The sequence below is a fragment of the Artemia franciscana genome, chromosome 7 (genome assembly GCF_032884065.1).
Source record: "Artemia franciscana chromosome 7, ASM3288406v1, whole genome shotgun sequence".
In the NCBI taxonomy this organism is placed as follows: Eukaryota; Metazoa; Arthropoda; class Branchiopoda; order Anostraca; family Artemiidae; genus Artemia; species Artemia franciscana.
In genome coordinates, this window is record NC_088869.1 from 41,699,520 (window position 1) to 41,724,250 (window position 24,731).

Consider the following 24,731-nt stretch of genomic DNA (forward strand, 5'->3'; position numbering starts at 1 on the left):
TTAGTGTAAATATAGGACGAATGTTAATGTAGAAAAATTTGATCAACCTCAAAGTAAAATGTGGTTTTTACTTTTAACTTCTTTAGTTTCAAAATCTTTTTTTTTTTTTGTATTTTATTACGGGTAAAACTTCGAACTAAATTGAACTAAATAAAATGATGAATCTCAAATATAGTCATTCGTTTCAAAAGAATGAACTATTAAATCAATTCGGTCTACTTGGTTTATTGCTTCAATTCAAATTTTTAAATGTTGCCTTTCTATTCGTTCATTTTATTCATAAATTAAAACGCAGCGTAGCCTAAGAAATTTTTGACGCAATGTCAATATTAAAATGGTCATTATCTAAAAATAAGATTGATTGAAATATACCTTTTGTATTCAGGAGTAAATGTACTTAGGAGAAAGTTTGTAGAGACAATTGACCTTGTTTCCAAATTACAGAAACCAAGATACGTCTCTAAGAAATGCATTAAAATTAAAAAAAAAATGTTTATACTAAAAATGAGAAGTGAAGGAAATCCCGAGGTTTTAGTTCTGACATAATCGGAGATCCTACCAACGTAGCTTTATAAGGAAAATTTAGATAAAAAAGAAGAATATGACTTATTTTCGATTAAAAGTTATGATGCTTTTTCTTATCTGCTTTGCCTGCCCAAAATTTTACTCTTTATCTCCTCTTCATTTCCTTTTGTCCCCCCTGACTTACTATAATAAAAATACATTCCACAACCTCACTTTTAAACCCTCAACAAAAATGTGTGCACAAGAACCAAAACTCTATACATTAACTGAATAAACGGCAAATAAGCAATCAATTATCATTCATTTTTTTTTCTTTTATATTAAAAAATACAGTGCATCAAAAATGATTCCTTTATTTGAGAAAGTACGCTAAAACTCATCTATATAAGGCATTTCGCTTAAGAGCTTTCTTCTGCTTCCTTAAAAGTATCTCGGAAGAGAATATGAAAACCACTTCAAAGGTTCTCAATTTAATTAGCTATACTTTCTTGTTTACTTTGATAGCTATTTTTTTCTTTTCACAAAGAAGATTTCTCCTTCCAAAACTATGTTTTAGAAGTTATTTCAAAAAATGTCTTTGGATTTTTACAAGGAATACTTTGCCTTTCTGAAAAGTAATTCTCAAGGAATGGTCTACAGAAACTTTGACCCTGCATGGTCTTAAGCTCTATTTCAACTTTAGAGTCTCTTAACACGCCCTTCATTGACATCAATAGCGTGATAGGTACAAAATATCTGGGAACTGAACAAACGTCCATCATTAAATTATTTTAGTCCACGATTCGATGTAAGAAAAGCACAGAACACAAAATAAATTACTAAAAGATGTCCATAGAATGTCTTAGGCATTACAAGGTAATTTTCACAATCCGAGAAAAATTTACATGGTAGCAAATAAAAGTAATAATTAATCACAAAAAAAGTTTTAATGGTTGTTTTTTTATGAATAAGTAGCATACTACAAGGAAAAAATTCTAGAAATTCCTTAAGAAATTCCGCGATAAATATTTAACTTAATGGAGGCAGTCTCTTACATCATAGGTGAACATATATTAATCTTCGGAATGGCGGGAGGGTAGAGAATTTTTTTGAGAAGTTGTGGGAAAGGTCGAACATGAAAATGTATCTTTCTCAAAATCTTTCTGAGGATCCTTTAAAATATTCTAGAGGGAAAAAAGTCCCCCTTATCTACCGCCTTGTTTCCGAGAAGGCCTTAACTCTCCCATATCAAGGAGAAATAAGCAAAAATCAATTGAATATGCACAGAATCGGGCAGATTGTGAACAAGTGTGTAAGATGTAAATAAACTTAAACTGAAATACAGTACAAGAGAGTAACCAACTTCATAGCAAACGACAAAATGAAATAGGAAATGAAAACGAATGAATGCAATGGTCATCAGACACAGCTTATCAGGGAATTGACCGAAAATGGGAAAAGTTTAGCATTTCATGTGGGTGGGTTTCACGGCCCCACTCAGTGTACACCCCCTAACAATGGACTGTCGTTAGTTGGTATGTTTTTTAGACGCTTTGAATCCCCGACGTCCAATTGTAAGCACACGGCTATTGCCATATATTTAATTATCCAAATTAAAAAGGTGGTATGCTGCACAACATAATTTTACAAGAGAGCAAAATCAAGGAGCAAACCATCACACAAGAATTTTTTTTTTGTTTATTCTTCACTATAATACAAAAAAAATACGTATATCCAGCCTGCCGAATTTTGACTATTTCTTCAAGAAGAAAAGGAGATGTAGTCTATTTTGGAGAAAAAATAGCAACTTATTATTAACCGAAGAACGCTAAAGATACAGAAAGAGAGATTGAACGAATCGATTGAGAAACATCACTTGACAGGGGGGTTTATAGACATTTGACAAACACTGTCATATAACTTCTTTTAAATTACAGCCAATGTATTAGCTGGGAAAATAATGGTTTAGAACAGGTCATAATCGTCGCTGTGATACCTATCATACAGTCGAGATAACTGCCAAAACTGTTTGCTAAGATGTTCTAAAAGAGAGGAGACATAGATCAGGCAGATCAAAGGGAGATTAAGCATACATTGTCCCATTGATACTAATTTTGAGAACTACTTAGACAACATTTTTGGAAATTATCTTAGAAGTTTGGAAATGTAAGATAACACCTTTACACGTGACAACAAAGGCAATAATGTTGTGGATGTCCACGCCTATAAAATCAATTTCAAGATATGTTTTTATACTTTTCATGAATCTGTCTGATCAATTATAAGGATCTGATTGACTGTCTACAAAATATATTTAAATACAGTGACATACGCCATCTCTGTCTTCTTCGCAGGTCTTTTTTTTTTCTTTTTATTTTTAGTATCTTCCGTGTAAGATGCATTCGATGTGCTTCTATCGGGTTATTTATAATACCAAAATAATATAATTACGAACCAGCTTAACGTGTGGTCCCCAACAATAATTTCGCCGATACTTTGTTAAAAGGTTCAGAAAAATTTGAAGTAAGCAGGAAGAGGGTTTGCCATCATTAAGATTTACGAAACAGTAGGCTGCTATTAAATAATCTTAATCAGACAGGAAGAAGCACACCTGCCCGGGTATGGGTGCATTTTGAAAATACCCAACGCTACTTTGAGTCCAGTAGAACAGTTTTATTAAGGTAAGAATGTGCGCGGTTCAAAGAGCCTAGATTGACGTCTAACCACGTCATTCTACGTGAAAAATAGTCGCACCTAGAACAAATTACAACAAAAATTATTTTTTCACGAAAACCTTTGAAGTGGAGAACAACATACTAAAGTATGCGAAAAGCCAAAGCCGGGAAATGTGCCAAAATCACATTTAAATACCCAAATTTTAGCCAAAAAATCTAAAATAAATTTGGCTTTGAATGGGTTTTTAATGGCCTTTTACCGTGTTTTCGAACCTGATGAGAACGAATACACCTTTAAAATTGCTTTATACCTCACTTTCTTCCTAGAAAAAGGTCAAAAATTTATTTTTCATCAAAAATATCCTGGAATGTCGCTTTAAACCTTATTTTACCCCTTGAATTACACAAAATTTAGGTACGAAAGTCCATACGACCTCAAATTCGCATAGCCAGAATCTTTTAAACAGCTCAAAATTGAGCAGCAACTCCAAGAACCAAGGGGGGGGTGATTTTTCTGTTTTTGTCAATGAAAACACAAAAATAGACATTTTCAATGAAAATGTCCCAAAAAAGGTAATTTTTCAAAATCTACGGCGGGTAAAAAATCTAGGGGACAAACGCCACTTCTCTCAATAGACGCCAATGGTTGCTGCACAGAACACCGCGGCAAGAATGTATATCTTATGGGGCTATTTCTGACTGCTATGTGGCTTATTTCAGGGAGCATTTCAAAATGCGGATTTTGTCTTTGACTGGAATAATCGTTGAATATTTACCGAAGATTTCGCTCATCAAAAAAAAGAGCAAAAGGATTCTCTGGTTGCGAGATCAAGTTCACATCTTCTAGATTTTCTGGTTCTACTGGTCCACCACTCAGAAGAAAACACCAACCGCCTTGTCGATCAAGTTGAAAGCAAGCTAAATGCGAAGCATTTCAATACTCTAAAAGTGAAGGAAAAGGTGAGCCTCGGTGAGGCTGCAGCTGACTTTCTGTTTTTGCTTGTCTTTCTTAATTGTGTAACAACATCAAGACTGCAAGGTCTTATTAAGTCGATCTGACTCGCGCTTGTGAAACTTGGCAAGCGTTTTCATTAAGCTGTTTTAGTGTTCAACACAGCGTCGTAATATGAACTAGTTAAGGTTGGAGAGCAGGTGCTACTCAACCTTTAAAACTCGAAAAGGGTTAAACGCTCTTTTCCCTACGACGCAGGCTTATTTTCAGCAAGCTGTACGTCGACATACTTTGTCAGCACTGAGGGACTTCCACTCACACCCTCAGCAGCTTTATACCACTTCTATCGAGTGTTCTTTTCCATAGCTGAATGGAGTGGAAATTCTTACCGCTACTTTTTGCGAAGAGCTTAAAGCTGGTTGTTTGGTTGAAATTAGATTCAACGACTATTTGCGCTTAATTTCCTTGTCTCACGAGTCCAGTACAGCGGGAAACGCTTCTTTTTTTAGAAGAAAATGTGTTTTTAGACTTTTGGCTAAATTTTGGGATATCTAAGAAGTTTTTGTTGCATGAATTTGAGGTTGTAAGGACATAAATGCCTAAATTTTGTGTAATTTGGCAGGTAAGATAGGAAATAAAATGAAATTCCCAAAAAAAAATTTTTAAGAAAAGTAAATTTTATAGCTCTTTCCGTGAAATTGGGCTTTTATATGTTTTTGGACGAAACAGCAACTTTAAAGCTGATATTCGTTCTAAGTAGGTTCAAGTACATGGCAAAAGGCCCTTAAAACTCTATTCACAGCCAAAGCATTTGTTTATTGATTTTTTGGCTAAAATTCAGGCCTTCAAAGACGATTTTTGGGCATTAGTCGGTGTCGGTGTCAGGTATTCTACAGATCTTGCTGAAACTTTTTGTGCAGAAACCATTCAGCATTGCAATCTGTTCCCCTCAAAGCGTAGCCTCTAACTAGTGTATTAAAGATTTTAATTTCCGAGAGTTCGTCTCAACCTTTGTTCTATTTCCTCCTCTATTTTTTCTTGTTTTAATTTCAATGTGCTATTTCCTTTGACGACAACCAAATGACTTTTACATTACTTGCAACGTGTAACCATCGCTACTGATTCACTTACTATCTGAATTACTGTCTTAGCTAACAACGCTTGTTTAGACCGTAAGCTTAAAAAAAAAAAAAAAAAAAAAAAAAAAAAAAAAAAAAGAGAGACAAAGAATATAACAAGAAAGTTCAAAATCCTGAATATGAGATTTTATACAATTTACGAACGCAGAGCTAAATATGCAGGAACTGTTCCTTCGGAAAAATTGCATTTCAGGAGGGGGGGGGGTTGACAATTGAAAAATTATACGTAATTTCAGGATCAATCAAAAAAATTTCTCAGTGCGAGGGCCTACCGATGTATATTTCTGTTAAAAACCATTTTCTTTGTCAAAAAAAGAATCTCTTAGTGTATCATTTCCGAAGTAAACATAAAACGACAGAAACTTATACTAAAGCTTCATGAAGTGACTTAGGAGCCAAAGAAAAGGTTAAATGATCCGCTGAACTTAATCGACTTTGCATCTGACGTGCATATGCGCCCTAATTATCAAAGACTAGAAAAGACCTTTTATGTTAATGACTAAACGATATGTCCTGAGAATAGCAGCTGAAGTGAGGTAGAAGGGAAAGTTTATTAAAGTGTTTTGAATAGAAATGACCTTGTTTTAAGAGAAAAACAGGAACTTGAAAACACATTGGAGTTTCCTCATTCTGTAAATGAGACTCTCTAAATACTTTTTTATAAAGAATCCTAAAGAGAATGAAACTACTTCCACGACTCTCTAGTAGGCTACATTATGCCAGCATAGCTTTTAAACACTTTTCGAAATCGTTAATAAAATTAATATGTATTCCTTGATATTTAACAAATGCAGGTTAAGACGCTTTTATGACTATTTAAATAACTTACTAAACTAATGATAAGTAGACATACGTTTAAAGCGGGGTAATCTGGGCAAAACACTAGGTAAAATAATAATGTAAAAGTCCACATATATTTTCAGAGTTTGAAAAAGAGACACTATTTGTGGTTACTACCACTGAATCGATTGAGGGGGTTCTTGAAGCTGTAAGATGTCCCTTTTTTTACTCAACCTAATCTGAAAGTACAACCTGATCTAGTCTGCATATAAAACAAAAAAAGCTGGCCTGCAATAATCAGCGTACTTACCGTTTCGTTTTTGTGCCCTTAGTATTAATTTCAAATTAATAAAAAAGACCAAACAACCATTTTAGTGAGGAAAAACCGACATCCTTTGGAAGTTGTTTATCTCAAACCTACTACTTTGCAGGGAATGTTTTATGAAACGGGAAGACGGAGCTTCCATACGCTTCCCATTAAGCAAAGGCTTATCACAGAAGCCAAGCTTTCTCGAAAGTTGGTAAAAGAACAATCTTCACCTTATCTTCCGCGAGAAAGTCTCACGAGATAAACTGCACTAGCTTCTTTCTATTTTACTGTCCTATTTTTCAGGGGATTCTTTTTCATAGGGAGCTTGTTTCTACCTACAATTTACTGAAGATTTATAGCTTGTTTTTGCTTAAGAGGGTGAAATTAACAACAGTTCTAATAGTGAGCAAGTGACTTCTTGTTTTACTTTGTTGTTATGGGCCAAAATGACAAAATAGTCAGGGTTTATAGCACCATCAAGGCTAACAGTCAAGGCGTGGGGGTTATGAATAGTGCCCATCTCCTGGCACAAAATGAAATTCGGTGGGAAAGGGTAAAATTTAAAATTGTGATGACGCTGGAGAAAAAGAAATATAGTAATAAGATAGTAAGCTTACTATAAGGAAAGATTTACTCACTTAACTTTGCTCTTTAGCTTAATTTCCGGTAGGCGCAAGGCCACACTATTTAATGATTGTTTTTTTAATATAGTAATAAGGAAAGTTCTTAAAATTAGTGTAATATAAGGTAAATGATCAACGCAATGTCAATTTGTATCTATTTCAAATTACATTTATGAGAAAAAGCTAGCAATCTTCATCTCAATTCCGACTCTAAAGAAGAAGCGAACGCCGATAGAGCAACACAGGGGTACTTGCGCACAAAAAAATGTTTACAGAACAAGAAACGTTTATACTAATATTAAAATCCATCCAAGGACTAAATTCTATTACGTCACATAACTCCAAATTTCTAAAAATGGATGAACTTTTAGAAAAAAAGATCGACGAAACAAAGCACCATTCAAAATTCCAAAGCAAAATTATTCACTGTCAGGAAACAGCATGACAGTATGCCAAGAGATCCCGAATATTTATAAGGTATTTGTCAAATTTCTTGGGAGAAATGAATGGTTGGCAATGAGTAGGTAAAAGTCGGTGTCTTACTTCTACGTTTTTTTTTTTTTTTTTAAGAAACAGGAAATTTTGACAAGTAGTCAAATGGTATGCCTGAGAAAGCGCAAGAAAAAAGCCAAATTTAAAGAAATGACATCTTACGATTCAAACTGACAAAATAATTAAATAGTGGCATAGACGTCTTTAGGATATAAAGAGCATGCAGAAACTGGGCTTTCAAGAGAGGCAAAAAGTGATAAATTGAAAATAACATCCTGGTTATCTGAATAAACGACAAGCTTTGGCTGCGATGCGTAAAAACGCAAATTAAAAAACGAGAAATAAGAATAAAAGAAAAAACGTAAATAAGAAATAAATGATACCATATTTTTTATGATTAATTGTCAATTTTGGTAGAGTTTCCAGTCCCATTTCGTCTAAAGAAACTAATATTAAAAGTATGGGCAAACACATAGGTTTAATCCTTTGAGAGAAGGGACAATAACGGTTTTTGTCTCTCTTGTGCCCAGGGCAAAATCTTGATTAGCACCGCCTACCCCTGTCTCCCAAAGATTTCCAGGCCAAATTTTAACAAAATTTTCATTTATTAACAAAATTGAATTCAAAATATCACAAAAACACATCAAAATGCATTAAATTAGGTCTACTTGCTTTTACTTTCAAGGAATTGTGATGAAGATATGGGAAAATGATTATTTCAGATTTATTTTGGTTATACTTACTGCCAACTGCCCGCTCTATTCTATTTTCGTAAAGATTAAATTCAAAATAACAAAAAGATTAAAATCGATATATTATTTCTTTGAAATTTTGCGCCTGTGAAATCTCTGCATCCGGAGGAAGCGCCCCCTCCCCCCTAGAGCACCCCTGGGAAGGGAGGTTGGTCGGATGATTTTTCCAGGAGGTAAAGAAGAGGCAAAAACATTAAAAATAACTGTCTTAAGACAAATTTTTCGAACAGTTCAGAAGCCTTCGAACCAGTCTTCTGTGGGGGGACTCCCTTTGCCCAATGTTTGCAGACATGGTCATACATATACATCATTTAGTACATCCGTCCCTTTCTCATGCTTCTCTGATCACTTGTAAACTTACTTCGGGTTTAAAACTAAGTTACCAAGAGAGCAGACTCCTATAAGCAGGTGTAAAACCAGGGAATATGGGGCGTGAGTCACCCCAAGACAAGTTTTGGAGTTGTTTTGCCCCACTCCTCCCGAAAAATAGCCTGAAATCATAGACTCAGAAAGACGAGGGAGGGTTTGCTAGATGTTTTCCAGAGAAATTGCCTACGGATTATTCTGGGTACCCATCTGACCCTGTATCTTTAACACTAAGCTGTAAGAAAATGTGGTTCAATCCCACTTTCTAGGGCTTTAATTGGTGACAGATTTAGATGGCTAAGACATGCTCTGCAGATTATGGATGACAAATTGCCAAAGATCGTCCTTGTCGGCTAACCATCTAGGGTCAAAGGAAAACTAGGTCATCCCCGAGTGGGATAAGAGGTTTAAAGAGGGGAGCTTTGAATAGGCTGAAATGGAGAAGAAGAATACGTAGCTGTGTTGGCCTTGGTGATGTAGTCAGTTAACACGATACCCTTGGTAGGTCAAAGCCCAAAGAAGTTGTATATTTGTTAGTGATGGAAAAATTTTAGACAAGATTTCGGCTCAAACATGAAAAATTAAATAGTTCATAAAAAAAGTTCCTTATTTTTTTATTTTTTTTTTCATTCTTGTATAGATTCAAAAGGTCAAGAATTAAAGCAAGAAAAACAATCATACAATTCAATTAAAAATGATGAAAGACAGAAGAAGAGAAAAATTACATGTCAAAAAATAAACAAAAGGCTCTGAATGACCGTCGAGACAAAAGAAATTAAAGACCTCACTTGCGGCGACACTAGGGGACATAATCGTCGAACCTCAGTTGCAAGCTGAAACGTCAAACTAATTAAATTGAAAAATATCGACATCTATCAACGACTGAAAACTTAAAATGATACTATCTCAATGACAGAACGAAGAGGAACTGAACTATAGACTGTGATTTTACAAGTAGATAAAGGACTTGGAATGAAAGACCCAATCAAACCTGAATTATCGTTAGAAATCTATACGGACAGCCAAAAGCTTATTGATAAACTGTTGACAACTTGTGAAAAACTGCCCCTGTCCAAAAATGAAGTTACAACCCACTTTCTGCAATTATCTTGCTTGACAAGAAAAACAACTTCCATTATAAGAATAATATTCATAGCACAAAGAAAGGACATAAATGCCACTTAAAAGTTGTTCATTTCGTGTGGCTGAGACGCAAAGCAGTAATAGGTATTATTTTTTTTTTTTTTTTTTTTTTTGCTTGGATAAATCAACTAGTAAACATATAATAATTACTTTGGGAATCTCTGAAAGATAGAAATTTTTAAATGCGCTCAAGAGCGAGTAGAGAATCCAAAAATGGAGGAAAGTAGGTATTTCTGAACTCCCCCACTAGACAAAAACAAAATTGAGGACCATCAGAAGCACAAGAACTTATTTTGAACTTATAAACATATAATAATTGAATTGCTTTGGAAATCTCTGAAAGATAAAAACTAAGGAAGACAGACATTTTTAGATGCACTCGGGAGCGAGTAGGGAATCCAAATATGGAGGAAAATAGGTCTTTCTGAATTCCCCCACTTCCTAAAGACAAAATAGAGGACCATCAGAAGCACAAGAACTTATTTTCAGACATGGCTCCGGAAATCTGAAGATACCGCTTTTTTGGAACGACATTTCACCATATAATGATTAGTCCTACCCTAATCTGATTAGTCTAAGAGTGAAGTGCTTGTTAATGATGCAGAACTGGAAAAGGATTGGAAACGATAACAAAATATCTTGAAAAATAGTTGTCGAACCTCAGTTGCGAGTCAAAACGTTAAACTAGTTTTTTTGTTTTTTTTTTTTTTTTGTTTTTTTTTACCACTATCAACGACAGAAAATTTGACATGCCACTGTCTGAACCACAGAAGATTTTGAAACTGATAATGCTGTTTAGTACACCATATCACTGCTTATAAGAAAAACCTGAAACGAGAACCTTAAAAAGGGTAGCCTATTTGTGTCTTCGATCATTGAGTAGGGCAACTGAGAATACCGTACCCAACCAACATTCCTTGAGCAAAATATTCCCCAAAGAAACCCACATCCAAGAAATGTCAGACCTTTTGCCCCAGACTGAAACAAGTCTTGACTAAGACTCAAAGATATCAACTTACTTTTATTCCCTCCTCCCCCAAACATTTTTAGGGATTTAAGAGGCAAATCCCCTTCCTCCGGCTTCGTCTTTTATTATGTGCCATTTTCATCATTGCCTTCTTAATGTTTATGTTAAACTAAGTTTTTAGGACTTTAAAATGATTTTATGTGATACCTTTATAGTTCCAGTTTCGATTTTCGATGTAAAATTAGAATTAGTGTAATTGAAAATGAAACATGATTCGCACTGTATCTCATCAGTCTATGCGGGAAACGCTTGTAAACCCTGAGTTAACAGTGAAAGATGATAAAATATAAAATAAAAGATTTTATAAAAAAAATATATATATATAAATTATACAAAAATTATAAAAAAATTATAAAAAATTTTATTTTATAAAATAAAATGAAAGAGAATAAAATAGCCAGCTAAATCTTGTCAATTCAAATTTTTATTGTAACCGAAAATTGTAGGTCTATGTAAAACATACATATATGTATATAAATATATATATATATATATATATATATATATATATATATATATATATATATATATATATATATATATATATATATATGTATATATATACATGTTCATAGATATATATATATATATATATATATATATATATATATATATATATATATATATATATATCTTTTAAATATGTTCAATAGTCCCATTTCGATAAGATATACGTGGAAAGCCTATTAATAGATGAAATGTTCGATATTTTGATACACAAATGTACTTTATTTTAAATTTTTTTTTTTCTCAATGTTTCCCTAAAAAGATCATAAGACGATTTTCAAGGACACTCATTCTATTCATGTTGTGTCAAGAGGGGCTAGTTTAAAAAGTGACAACTATATTTCGTAGCTATTCAACAATAGACAGCCATTTAAGTTTTCCACAATTCCTTATTTTTTCTTTACTTGATATACTTTGTTTAAATAATTCTAGCCGTTTATTTAAATTTAGTTTGGCCCTCTGAAATTAAAATATATTAACTACGAATAAGTTTTGAAAAACCACAGTTTTACGCGGTTTAATTGCAGGTGATAGCTAATGACGTGCTTTTTAATAAAAACAAACCAAGAAGGTGAGCTCTAGCAACTTCGAGATATCGGCAATCAGCATAACAGGGCCGATTATCAAAAGGGATTTAGAACCTTAAGGCAGCTGCTGATTTATTATTGAAATATTGCAAAATTATACAAATATAACAAAATGCACTTGGGAACAATCCCAATATTCGAAAAAAAAATCCGATATGTTGAACAATAATAATGGGTAGCACGGATAAATTTTTATATGTTCATGTTTAATACACATACTTTTCGCAAGATCTCAAGCTCAGGACTGAAATCCTCGGGACTTTCGTAGTAGCTAGCCAATAATACTTGAGATTTTCTTTAATAAGCCGTTTGGTGCGAACAATTCAACCACAAGTTCAATAGATTGGGGGCCAAACCAAAGGCAAAAAAATATATTGCCTTAAATCTTAACACAATTTTTTTTATCTCGGAATCTTTCAGGTTCACCCGCATCACTAGAAAGGTCTTTCTTCCTTAGCTAAAATCTTTTTAAAAGCACACCCCCTCTTTAATGAGCCGTTTGACTCAACCAAATTCCGCCACGTAAGTTCCACACATGGAGGTCGGGATAAACTAAACCATTTCTTTTCTTCCTCGCGAAAAAAAAATGGATCTAATCTAAGTAAATTGGATTTTGAGTAAAAATGAAATAGCACTCCAGCTCCGGGGGAGATAAGCCGATATTAGAGTCATCTATGGATAAATTATTGGGCTGGTTGACTTCATGGGTGGGCATTTTACTGCATTTAACTATTTGTGGTTGATGTGCCCGATAATTATTTCCTTAATTAGAGAAATGGAAGTATAAGGATCATTAATGTTTTTAATGTTCTATTTCAAAGACATTCGGTTTGATTTAGTAGCCAAACTTGACTGCAGTATTTAATTTAAATCGTGGAAACTAGCTTAAGAAATCAAACTAATGACTACAGGCTGCTGGCAATGCGGAATTTTCAAAGGCTACTGTGGACAAGTCACAGCACTCGGTGCTGATTTTGGTGCAGGCTAGAGCATTTCTCCACTAAAAATATTTTCTGGAAATACGTTTTTTTAAATTGATAGTACAAATCAAAAAGTCAAACATAAAAAAAAAACTTTTGTTCCTGGGTAAATATTTGCACACAGAGGAGAACACCCCTGAGTTCGGTATAAAAAAAAAAAAAAACCTCCTTTCTTTTTGGTGAAAATATGTCAAACCGATTGAGCTTTGGATACCCGGCCCTACGAGCCTACCTTGCTTAGACCTTTATGGTAAGATCTCTTGGTCTTACTCAGTGTCTGCATGAGTTAAACATCTTTGGCACATTTCTAATACTTTCAGCCAAGAGGTATTCTCTGTATTCTCTATTGACATGATTTTTTAGCAGCCACGTAAGCAAAATTTTCGTTTGGGCCAATTTTAAAAAGTAAACAAATTCTATCCCATAATCTGGGTAAGAAGTACCCGAGACCCCTTTGTTCGCATCAATATAATATTTACTTCAGTGGGAGATGGGCAGATTTTAGAAAACATCAATAAAGAAAATTATATGAGCAGTAAGGAAAGAATGGTGACAATCGTCGAAATCTTTTTATGGGGGAGGGGGACTTAAGGCTGTACACTTACCTATCTCCAGTACCCCAAACATGATTTTCCACATTTGATTTGTGCAAAATTACAATTTATTTTTCAGACTGCATTAATCATTCTCAATGTTCTTTCTTTAGCTAGTGAAATTAGTGAGAAAAAAAGTTTTCTGCTGATGATGTTCTATGTAAAACTTGAATTAATTAATTAGAAATCAAAAGAGTTACGAGTTAAAAACAATGCACATTAGAAAATATCCCTGAAAAGGGGGACCCACCGAGGAGTATCAGGAATACACATTTTTTAAAGTAATAAATTCAAACTTCCAGTAATGCATATATTTGAGATCAATGTCTTTCTAACCATTAAAAAAATTCCATAAAAAACTAGAAGGGAAAGACTAAAACTTTAAGCCCCCTACAGGCAAACCCTCCCCTAAACTTAGAGCCTCACACTTCCCATTTTTCTTCATAGGATAACACTGGCCAGTATGGTTTTCCCAAATCAGAGGATTTTTTCGGGGGGGGCTACAAAAATAAAATGACAAAAATTTTGGAGGGGGTTTGAGCCGTAACCCCCCCCCCCCACTGGATACGGCCTTGTCTGTGTTGTATACAAATCTATATTTATAAAACGGTGAAAGATCGAGCCTCTCAAAAGTGACTTCAGAAATGCTAAAGAATCTTTACACATCAAGGTCTTTGCAATTACAACCACAATAATAACCGTTATTACTCATAGCTTTTTCTGCAAAACTGTCATCCCTCAGTGATAAAAAGACATTGCTGAGTCATGATTCTCGAAGACCGGGATTAATTGACTCAGTCTTACAGCCCAATGTCAAATTAAAGAATTAAAAACAAAAGAAAATACGAAAAAAATTAGCGTCACGGTCCTATTAAACATGTGATGGTAGAGCAGCTGGTGGTATCTGATTTTTTTTTCAAGCCTGCATCCAGGAAGAAGAGGTTACAGGGTTTGAATCCCCCCTCCTGAAATTTTTGTTCGGTCAGTGAAAAAGTAACAAAATTGCATATAAACAAATTTTTGATTCGTTCGAATTTTTTTTTTAGTAGCCTCCCGTCCCCGAACAAAAATCCTGGATGCACCTTAGTTGTTTTCAAACCACTTTCTTTAGTAGGGAATTTCATTGCCAACATCTCTTTGTCTGATAGGAAGAAAGGTATGAAATTAAACTAAAGGCTCGAGATATAGTCTAATTTTCTAGGCCTTATTTTCTAAAGCTTCTTAAAAAGTAAATTCTATTTAATTAGAACACAATATATGATTGTTCAATCTCGAAAGAGTCTTGAACTAAGACCACGTTACCTTTGGTAATTAGGTTTATTTTGATACATCCTTCTGTCAAAAGTAATAAGGTGGCGAGATTTAACTTTTGACAGGGTTGTGTTTATAAAAGCTCTAACAGACCTACACTTGTCTCTGCAGCGATCGTAGCTACCCTGTTAATTAGAATAACAAATCTGTAAATTTTACATAAAATATGAAAATAAAGTAAAAAAAAAATTGAAAGGTTTTAATACCGGCTGAATAGTGCAGCGAGAAAGACTGCGTGAATAGCATATTCATTATGGCACACGCAGGAACTAAAAAGCTGTTAGAATTCGCTTTTTTTATGAGTAAGGTAATCATCTTCAGAAATGTGAGTCCTATTAAGAAAAGAAAGAATGTCATGGTAAGATTTTATTTGCAAATTCCATTAGGTCATCTCTCATTGGTCATTATATTTTGTGCTGTTAAATTACCAAATTGCAGTTACTTTCTGAGCAGTATCTGCAGTAAATCAGCGTTAGTCGTTGTAACGTAGTGGTAAGGAGCAGTGGAGCAAGATACAGTGGTAAGAAGAACCAGTAGCCAAAATCTTATTTGGTTGCAGGTTAGTAACATTTACCCAATAAATTTTAATTTTGCGTTCTTAATGGCAATAATACCTTTTTTCGCTTATAATATTCCACCAATCCCGAATTAAGACATGCAAATAATATATATATATATATATATATATATATATATATATATATATATATAGTAATTGTTAGTTAAACAGAACACACTCAAGAATTACGTTCTGTAAGATCTGAGAAAATCGGTTTTAAAGCTACAAAGACATGTGACGGGTGACAGAATGCATTGGACTTACATAATCTGGGCTATATATCTGCAAATTAGGGGGGGGGGGTAAAGTAAAGCGGATATACATGCAAAATGTCATAGATACAATCATTCTGCCTACTATGAAGTAAAAATTGTTTTCTAAATTCACGCTGTCAAATACTACAAACCATAGACCAATAAAGGAAGAAAATGTCGTTACCCTGACTAAACATAGTTTATAAACAAATGAGGTGAATATAACCTTTTCAGGCTAAAAGCGGAAAATCTATTTTGACAACAAACAATATGGATTCCAATAGCAGTGGGTTGGGCTATGAATTATAAATTTTACAGCAGTTTTTATTACCGAGCACAAATAGCGATCGTTATCGTGTCTACTTTTGCCTGATCATACAATAGTCCTATCAAGAGATCAAACAACTTATACATGCATGGCAGGCATACCAAGGTTTGCAACCCCCCTCTCTTTCACATAGGGAAATGCGTGAAGGAATATTGCAATCTTACCGTCATCTGCGACAATTCATGAATTTGCAGTTTGAAATAGATGAGCGAAACATTTCATGGCCGTTTATAAAATGCACATAAAATTGAATTTATCAATTTGTAAATTGCAGATTTTGTAGCAGTTAATTTTTGTCGTAGACAAATTGTTTTTACTTCTTCTCCTGCCTAATCTTTTTTATTAAATCAGGAAAAGTGTGTGAGATTATCCAGTTATTCTGGGGAGACCATAAGCCTTGAGCAGTTCAGCAGAGATATAATGGTTAATCCGGTTCGGCATTATTTATAATTAACACAAGATGGTATAAAGTTTAAAAACAAATATTGTGGGGGCTTTTTTTCGATTTTTGATAGTCCAACATGCCTGATTGAATTAACATTGAACTAATATAGTTAAACATTTCAGACGTCAAATTTAGCTTGATAGTACATCACCTTAGAAAAATGTGATTAATTGTTGATTTTTGAGAGATTTATGGGGAAATCTCCCAGAAATTCCGGATGATAACGTTTCTTCTTGAAATTTCAAAAACTATATTATCCAAGTGCTTCTATTTCAGTTTATCAGCCCCTACAGCAGTAGCAAATTTCTGTCATTACTTCCATGTGTATATCCTTTCCTAATGACAGATCTTTCCAAGGTACTGTATTAATATTTCATTCTAATGATCCATATGAATTTCAGTCTTATTATAAATGTCACCCCTTTAATCGTTTCGCATGACTGACAACGGCAATCTCTCTGACCTTAATCATTATAAGGGAATAAGAAGATGCAAACGGAAATTACAGAATGAAGCCATCCCTTAGCGGCATTCTTAGAGCCGAATGAAATATTACTCTTTGGAATTCTTACCACTAAAATCTCGCAAGAAACGCTTTACTACGATTATGAAGGCTAGAAGATCATGTTAGGCACGATACCAGTTCACAGAGGCCTCTCCCCCCATCCCACCAAAGCCTGGTAAAAGTCCGGCAGCATATCTTAAAGCGTATGTCAATGTAAATGCATTTATACATTCGAGCCAACCAGCAAACTACTTCTGGCATCATACTCTAAACACGCAAAAGATGGCCACCAGAAGACTTAAAATATTCCCGGTTATGTATTGTTTTTCACGCAATGCACGCGTTTTCTTCAAGCTTGGCACCTCTTCCTCTAAATACTGGTCTTTCTAAATAGATTTCTGCATCCATACCTGTTGGTACCCTATTACCCATTAGAAAAATATAACTGACTTTCCCGAATCAAATATACCTACAACTTTTTGACAGGGAGGTATTCATATGCTCCTTAATCACCCAAGTTCGCATGTTCTTTAGGCAGACGGTGATCCTTCGACAAGAATCTAAAGGCACACTGTCTCGACATTACTAAGACAAAATAAATCCTAGGCCCCAATGTTTGTAATCGGCGGAGCCCATCTTAACAACCCCTTATGATACCATTCAGCAAGATCATTCAAGTATCGCTTTCATCAAACCCTAAAAGCCACATAAATTCTACGATAGATAAATGATAAGGAAGCAGAACCAGCCGAGTGGAAACTAGTGGACATAAAAGAATGCGGAGACATAATTAAAGAATCGAAATAATAAATGAGTCCCTTTTCAGAAAACTTTTCGGAAATGTCTATATCGAGAGTTGTTTTACTTTTCACCAAGGGTACTCCCACTTAAAAAATTAATACGAGGATCTTCACCGAGGGATCCTCTCGATTTCAAATCGAGGAATTCTCATTTCAAAATCCGAGCAGAGGCTAATGTCGATTGCTCTTCTAAATGCGGTCATACCAACAGCTACAATGGCAAAAACTTCTAATACAACTGAACTTAGCCGCCCTACTAATAAACTCCAACTCCTAGGGTCGGGGAAGACCTCGCCTAAGTATTACTATCCAATTGAAGTGCATTTAAATCTCACTTATGTAGCACCATAATATTTTTTTTGTGACATAATTTAGAGAACTAATTGGTTGCAGAACTGTGGTTTTGTCCATCAATGGGATAGATTTTCTTCTGAAATGTGTCTTCGGGCCTAGGTTGCCAATTCTGTTACAAGGGTCTGCAAGGATTTTCGCCAATTAAACTTAATCAAATCAAGAGGGAAGTGCTTGTTTCCAAGCGCTTCCCGCGGAAATTTATCCCTGCTGTAGGCTGTTAAATTATATTGAAGATAACCAAGTAATTATTTTTTCAAACCAACAAATAAACGAAAGTACCGTAATAGTATTAAGTTCAATTAAAGTTTTAAATTTAATCTATTTAATAGTAATTTTTTGAAAAATGTTCAAAATAGCAGTTTAAAATGGCGACAGAAGAAACAATACCATTTTGATCGGCTTTGGCAATCCTCTGCCGCCAACCCTACGATAGAGAAGAAGACGATTACTACCAATGACGGAAGAGAAATCTCATGCCACAATTGCGGATATTTAGAAGAAAATAAAACATTTTAATCGACATATTTGTGTCTTGTAAGCTACACGGTTGTTTACAATCAAAACAATGTCTCTTGGCCTGTCTCTAATATTCAGAGAACGTTTTTTGACTTCAGACAACTGACCTGTCATGCTTTTTAAATGAAGTAGCAATTAATTTTGGAATAATAAAATCAGTATAATTAAACAATTGAAAGCTAGACTTCAGTAAAAAAATAAATGGAAGAAAGATTTCAAATTGTAAATCTTGTAAGTTTTATAAAGGAAAACAAACAAAATATTCACTTTTTTTAAGCTCTCAACCCTTGCAGCCTTTCCAACAACAGTTTCCCCACGAAGCAAAATATACTACAAAGTAAACCACCCAAAATACCCCCAACGTCTCTGTGTTGTATATTCCTCTTCCAAAATGGACATAAGAATAACATCAGATTGGAGCTTAAGAATCCATTCTATTTACGTACATTGCCGTTAATTGGAAAAGCAATTGACCATTCACCCTCGGAAATCAATTCTTTCCTCAAAGAACATGGCTCTTCCAGCATCTTCATCTTTGAAATTAAAGATATATCTATCCTGAAGATTTTATTGAATTGGCATTATTGAGGAAGAAACTACGCTACGAATGATTTATGAAGACAGGAAGCACTGGAAAATTGGAGTTCTGGTAGCCTTTCGGTTGAGCGAATATCTGATATTTGTCTAGTAGGATAATTACTAAATGAGCACTGAGGTACCCTCGTGCACACGCTAAACGATATATTTCACATTTTTTCCAAGTTAGCAAGATCTCTGTAGTGGCTTTTGGTCCACTAATCACATTTGAAGAAGTGTTTATACTTGGAAAGGTTTTTTGTTTGGTTGCCGTTTGATCTGTGGGCTATAGTTCAAACCACTGGTGGAACCAGGGGGACCTGTCCCCCGCCAAGATTGTTCTGGCGCCACTTTCCCAGTTTTTCACTCTTTTTTCAGAATAAATTTGTCCATTTCGTAAATTATTGGCACCTTTGTCACATCGGCTCTCCCCCCCGAGATTTTGCTCATTGGTGCTCTTGTCACATTACCCCCCCCCAATATTCTGCTCTAGATCAGCCCCTGGCTCAAACTGCTACCAAACAAAACTTTACGTACTAATCTATACCAAAATGAAGCGAAATCATTAAGGTATTAATTGTATTTTAATTTTAAATACGTTTCTTTTAAATACCATATCACATAATACAGTTTCCAGCGAGATTTTTAGCAATTAAGTAATTATTTTACCACAAATTAAAGTAATTTTTGCACTTTTTTCTCGTCAACAGTCAGTTCGCAATGCAAATTTGAAAAAAAAAAATTGTGTTTAGTCTAGAGCTAGATGCAGAATGGTGGACATTACCACGGTAGTTACTACTATATTTGGGAAGAATGTTTCTTGGGGAAATTGAATAATATTACTGCTTTCTCATTAAAGTGTCATGTCCAGAAAAGAACTCGTGCTCCCAGATTACCCAAGTCTGTATAAATTAATCAAAGCTCCCGAATCTGTTTATGTACTCCAGTACAAATTGTATTATAACAAACTGAGACTACTACTGTTCTAACTCACCACATGACCCAGCCGCTTAAGATCAAAACTGCTGCGCAAGCTCTTGCATCACCTCACTCTAATCAAAGCCTCGCTCTTTACCCCATCCTATAAAGGTTCCTGTTTCCTTTGGGTACAGACAATTGGTCAGGAAGGACAATTCGTCTTCTTTGATCCGTAAGACGAGGCCTAGCCATCTTAGTCTTTTCATTATAGCCCTAGAAAGTGGGATCGAACCGTATTTTCGTAGAGCTTATTTTTTTATATACGACAAGTCAAATGAGTAGCCTACCTAAATTTATCGGTACACAATTTATCTGGTTAACATTAAATAAACTTTCCTCTACCTTTGATTTCACAGACTTATCTTCCTATTTTTCCCAAATTTCTTCAACTGCGAAAAAAAATCCCGGGCCATTGTTATTCTACTTCTTACTACACATTTGCTACATATCTTCACAGCAACCAAAGCCATATCCTGGGCTGAGGTAGGGTGTTTGAATCCCACCCCACGAAAAAACGTAGTGTAGCCCTGAATGTAGCCACAATCTTTACTAACAATGCTCCGAAGAGAAGTAACGCTAGATCAATTTTCTCGTTACCAAACATCTCCTCTTGGCCCTCATTTATTCCTAGCCTAAGTAACATAGTTTTCGTAATCTTAATTTTCAAATATATTAGTGTACCCTGAACTCTCAAAAACCTCCGAAATTCCTTCTTTTCACTAAATACTTTATCTTAGACACGCGATTCATCTACATAATCCACTTTTAGCTTCCCATATGACAGCATGTTTTCTTATAACCTTTACCCAGTAGCAGTTTTCGGTTTCATAATCTAGGAGAAGGGGCAAGGTATATTATAGGAGTGTAAAAATATAAAATAAAAGGAATATAATGTCAGGTGTAAGGAAAATAGGGGGACAGCTGACTTCCTGCCTAGGCGTACAAGCGCCACTGCCTTTACCCTGTTCCTTACGACATACTTCGTCAAAATAACCTGTAGAAAGGGGAATAGAAAGTTACCCCCACGTTCTGGTTCCAGCCTACACTGCTCCAACTACTAACCTCACTTCCTACATTAGCCGCAGCAATATTATTCTTGAGCATACCACTAATCCCTGCAGGGCTTCAATGTACTTATCTGGTATGGAATACAAGGATGGGACCTTCAATAACGCTTTTTTATTGTTGAAGCAAATGTATGTTCATAATCAACAAAACTGAGCACTAAAAGGACCTTAGGGTTTAGAATATTTATCAATTATGAGTCTAGGGGTGAAAACTTGGTCAAGGAATCCTGTTCCCTTCCTAGAACCATAACAATCTTCTCTTAAAATGTATCTATAGTCGGCCCAAGGATTCTTGCCCCCCCTGTACCCTTCCCTTGGGTGCGAAAATGTTTCCAAAGCCAAAGTAACAACAAATTTCTATTAAAAACTTTACCTTTCCTAAACAATGTGCTCTACACTGAGCAACTCTCAAAGGTGATCCCAGGTCATGTTGACCATTAATACTCATGCTAGCCACCATGCCAACAGCACATACCAACACATATCCAAATAAATTCAACATTTCTACTCAGAGTTTAAGAAGTTACTACCGAATAATAATCAACTTCTTGAGCCTAGAGATTTTGCCTCCCTTTAGGCTAGTCGGGAACAATTGTGGGACCGCCTACTCTGAGTCAAATGTAAAGTTCTAATGACCATCCCGATATAAAGAGTAAAAATAAAACCCCAAAGTGACAGAAAAAGAATTTGCTAATATAAAGGAAGTTAACCATAAGAATGGGTATACTCATTATCAGTATTCCTGTGTAAAAACCTTGCTGTTACTTTTTTAGCAGACCATACTGTTTGACTTTGATAAATATTTGTAGATTCAAAAGTGCGGCCATATATACTATGCTCATTGAAGATACGGTTGGAATTCAAATTTGGATCTTCATTTTGTTGCTTTTATTTCATTTACAAACATTGAAATCGTGCTAAATCCCCCCTTTGCGTTTTAGTTTTGAGGCTCAAAACCGGATTTTTGCTAAACTATAGTGATATATTAGCTTGAAAATGAAGATTGCGTGTCGTTACTTGAACAGCGTGGAAGGATTAAATTAGTACAAAATACTATGGACAACGCCCAACTTAGGAGGGAGGTTCTGACAAGGAGGTCCAAAACTGGAGAAAAAAGTGTTTTCAGTTTAAGTTATTTTTTGTTTGTATGAGTCATAATATTTTTCTAAGAATTTTCTTAAAGATGGACTTTGAACGGAGAAAGACCAGTGGCTTCACCAGCGGTAATACATAGGTGGAATAAATAGCTGTCTAGGTCAGTATGTCTAGAGGGGTAACAAAATCAATTTCTATATTCTATTTTATGTTTCTATAGATAGAAATAAAAAAATTCAATTTTTCAAAAATGATTCCCAAGCATGTTTTGACCACTTCTTTTTATTGTTTATTCTAGGGTTTGTTTCGTGATAAAATAATAATATTATGTAAAAAAAATACACTTTTTCCATGTTTTTGGCAATACTTTTTATTCAACTTTTTGGGTTCCGAAGTATAGATAATCAATATTATCCCTCCAGCGCTTTGTTTTTGTAAACGAGACAATGCTTTTTTAGGTTTATGTTTTTCCGGTTGGCGTTAGGCTAAGTTAGTAAGTAAGACGTGCTCTGAATCTTTTTAATGGGTGTAGTTTTATCCTCAAGATATTAAAAGTTTCCTTTTTTGTTTCGTTTTTTTTTCATAACGAGTCATACCTATTCTTATCACTCAGTGAAAAAATGTTTAGATAGAAGCTTTTGATTTAATGTTTTTCAGTTGTAGCCTACCTCAAAACCTGAAAAAAACGTATAAATGCAACATTTGGTTCGCAACAGCTAGATGGCATAATCCTGAACTCTTTACGAAGTATTTTACTCTTTACGAAGGCTTTACTAAGCATTTTCATAAGTTGAGATGGACCTTTTATTTCTGCCATAATTGATGTAACATGTTTGAGACGGTAAAACCGTTATAGGTCTGAATTGGTGATGCCTCCTCATTGACAGCGAAATTTTACCCAGAAGACTAAAAGCCGTGCATCTTCAGGTTAAAGTTACATATCCATCTCCTCGAAATAGCTCAATGAGTCCAAAGCTTGGACCTTTCTAAAGGTTATCTCCAACCTTTTGGAGATATCTCCAAAAGGTTGGCTGCAGCATCAATCGATTCCTATGTGCACCGGACTACAATGAGCATTGAAGGGAAGTCATCAGAGATTTGAAATTGATAGGATTTGTGATAGGTCTCAAGGGGTGTTTACCTAGTTCCCTTATTATCTTAAGGGACAACGGGGACACTAAAATGTACTAAAAAACTATCCCCAGAGGACTAAGCTCTCAATAGGAAGAAATAATATCAAGTAGGGACTAATGGTAGATACCCAATAGGTGTTTATGCCTCCACTATATATTAACTGTGTCTCACTAAACAGTTTGTCGAAAATTAATACAAAAACTCAGAAGGTCTCCTCTAGTGAAAGATCTGAAGCCAAACTGGCCAGCTGTTTGTTTTTTCAAAATGGATATTTCTTCTTCTGTTGTTCTTTGTCTTCACTAGTCATTTTACTTTTTCTAACCTTCGAGACTGCACCCTATGCAGTCGAAGACAAACATCAGCGCTCATTTCTTCATGGATCTACAGCTAAAGAATCTCATAACGGACCAAGGATTTCTTAAGAAGCTCAGTAAGAAAGAAAAAGCAGCTAGAAATAGTGGTTTGATGGTTAAAGGATTGAACAACTTAAAGTTCGAAAGCCATGTAGAACGAATGCTAACTGTTTAAGTACTTCAGCAAAATAAATTGCAAAATTCCCTGAAAGCTCGTTTCTCAAAGCTCGCCTATAAAATTTTCAAGGTAATGCAAAAGCGTTCTTAGAGGAGGAAGGTGAGCGTGTCGTTGCAACACGGGTGCCGTTTTATTAGAAATAGGAAGCTTTTTGAAAAGTGCTGACAGCTTTAGGGTAAAGAGCAAGGTATTGAGGAGGAGGTAACCCTTCATGCATGGAATGATTTCTGTTCTTTTTTCAAATAATGCCGGTAAATCTGGCTTATCCTCTATGGAATTTACCCCTTTCCCTCACAAAAACTCCTCTGTGGAAATTTCATCCAGCGTAAAGTGCACTCTCCCCCGTCAAATTTTTTCAAGACAGTTCCATCCTCGCTGAGAATCTCCCCTCCCTGTAAAATTGCTTGCGGACGATTCAGCCTGAAAAATTATCCTTAGCTTCATTTGAATAAGGCTTTAACCTCTAATCGGTTTCTCGACCACTCTAGAAATGCCCCCTTCCGTGGAAACTATTTCCCAGGAATCAACCGTTGATGAGCAATTAAAAAAAAATTGCATATTGATTTTGGCAGATTTAATTTCATTACTTACAGACCTCTCCCCACAGACTTTGGGGGAGGGGGTCATTTTAAACCTAAAGACATAATTATTTGATCCTTCAACTATAATGAACAAAATGGCTATTTCAAAATTTTGATCACATAATTTGAGGGGAAAATGGGTGTGGGAGGGGCCCATTTGCCCTCCAATCTTTTTGTCACTTAACAAGAGCGCTAGAACTTTTAATTTCAGTTTTAATGCACCCTCTCCTGGTCTTCTCGGGCTACTAGTTCTATATAATCTTCCCT

At 35.0% G+C, this 24,731-nt stretch overlaps 1 protein-coding gene across 1 annotated transcript in view; it reads right to left on the minus strand.

Annotated features, from left to right (window-relative positions):
- LOC136029316 (uncharacterized) overlaps positions 1-21,651 on the minus strand; it is a 93,324-nt gene extending 71,673 nt beyond the window's left edge. The window contains exon 1 of the mRNA XM_065707584.1: positions 21,497-21,651. Coding sequence (XP_065563656.1) covers positions 21,497-21,625 — 129 coding nt within the window. The 5' untranslated portion in view covers positions 21,626-21,651. The remainder of the gene's footprint in view (positions 1-21,496) is intronic.
- Positions 21,652-24,731: the final 3,080 nt, after the last annotated feature.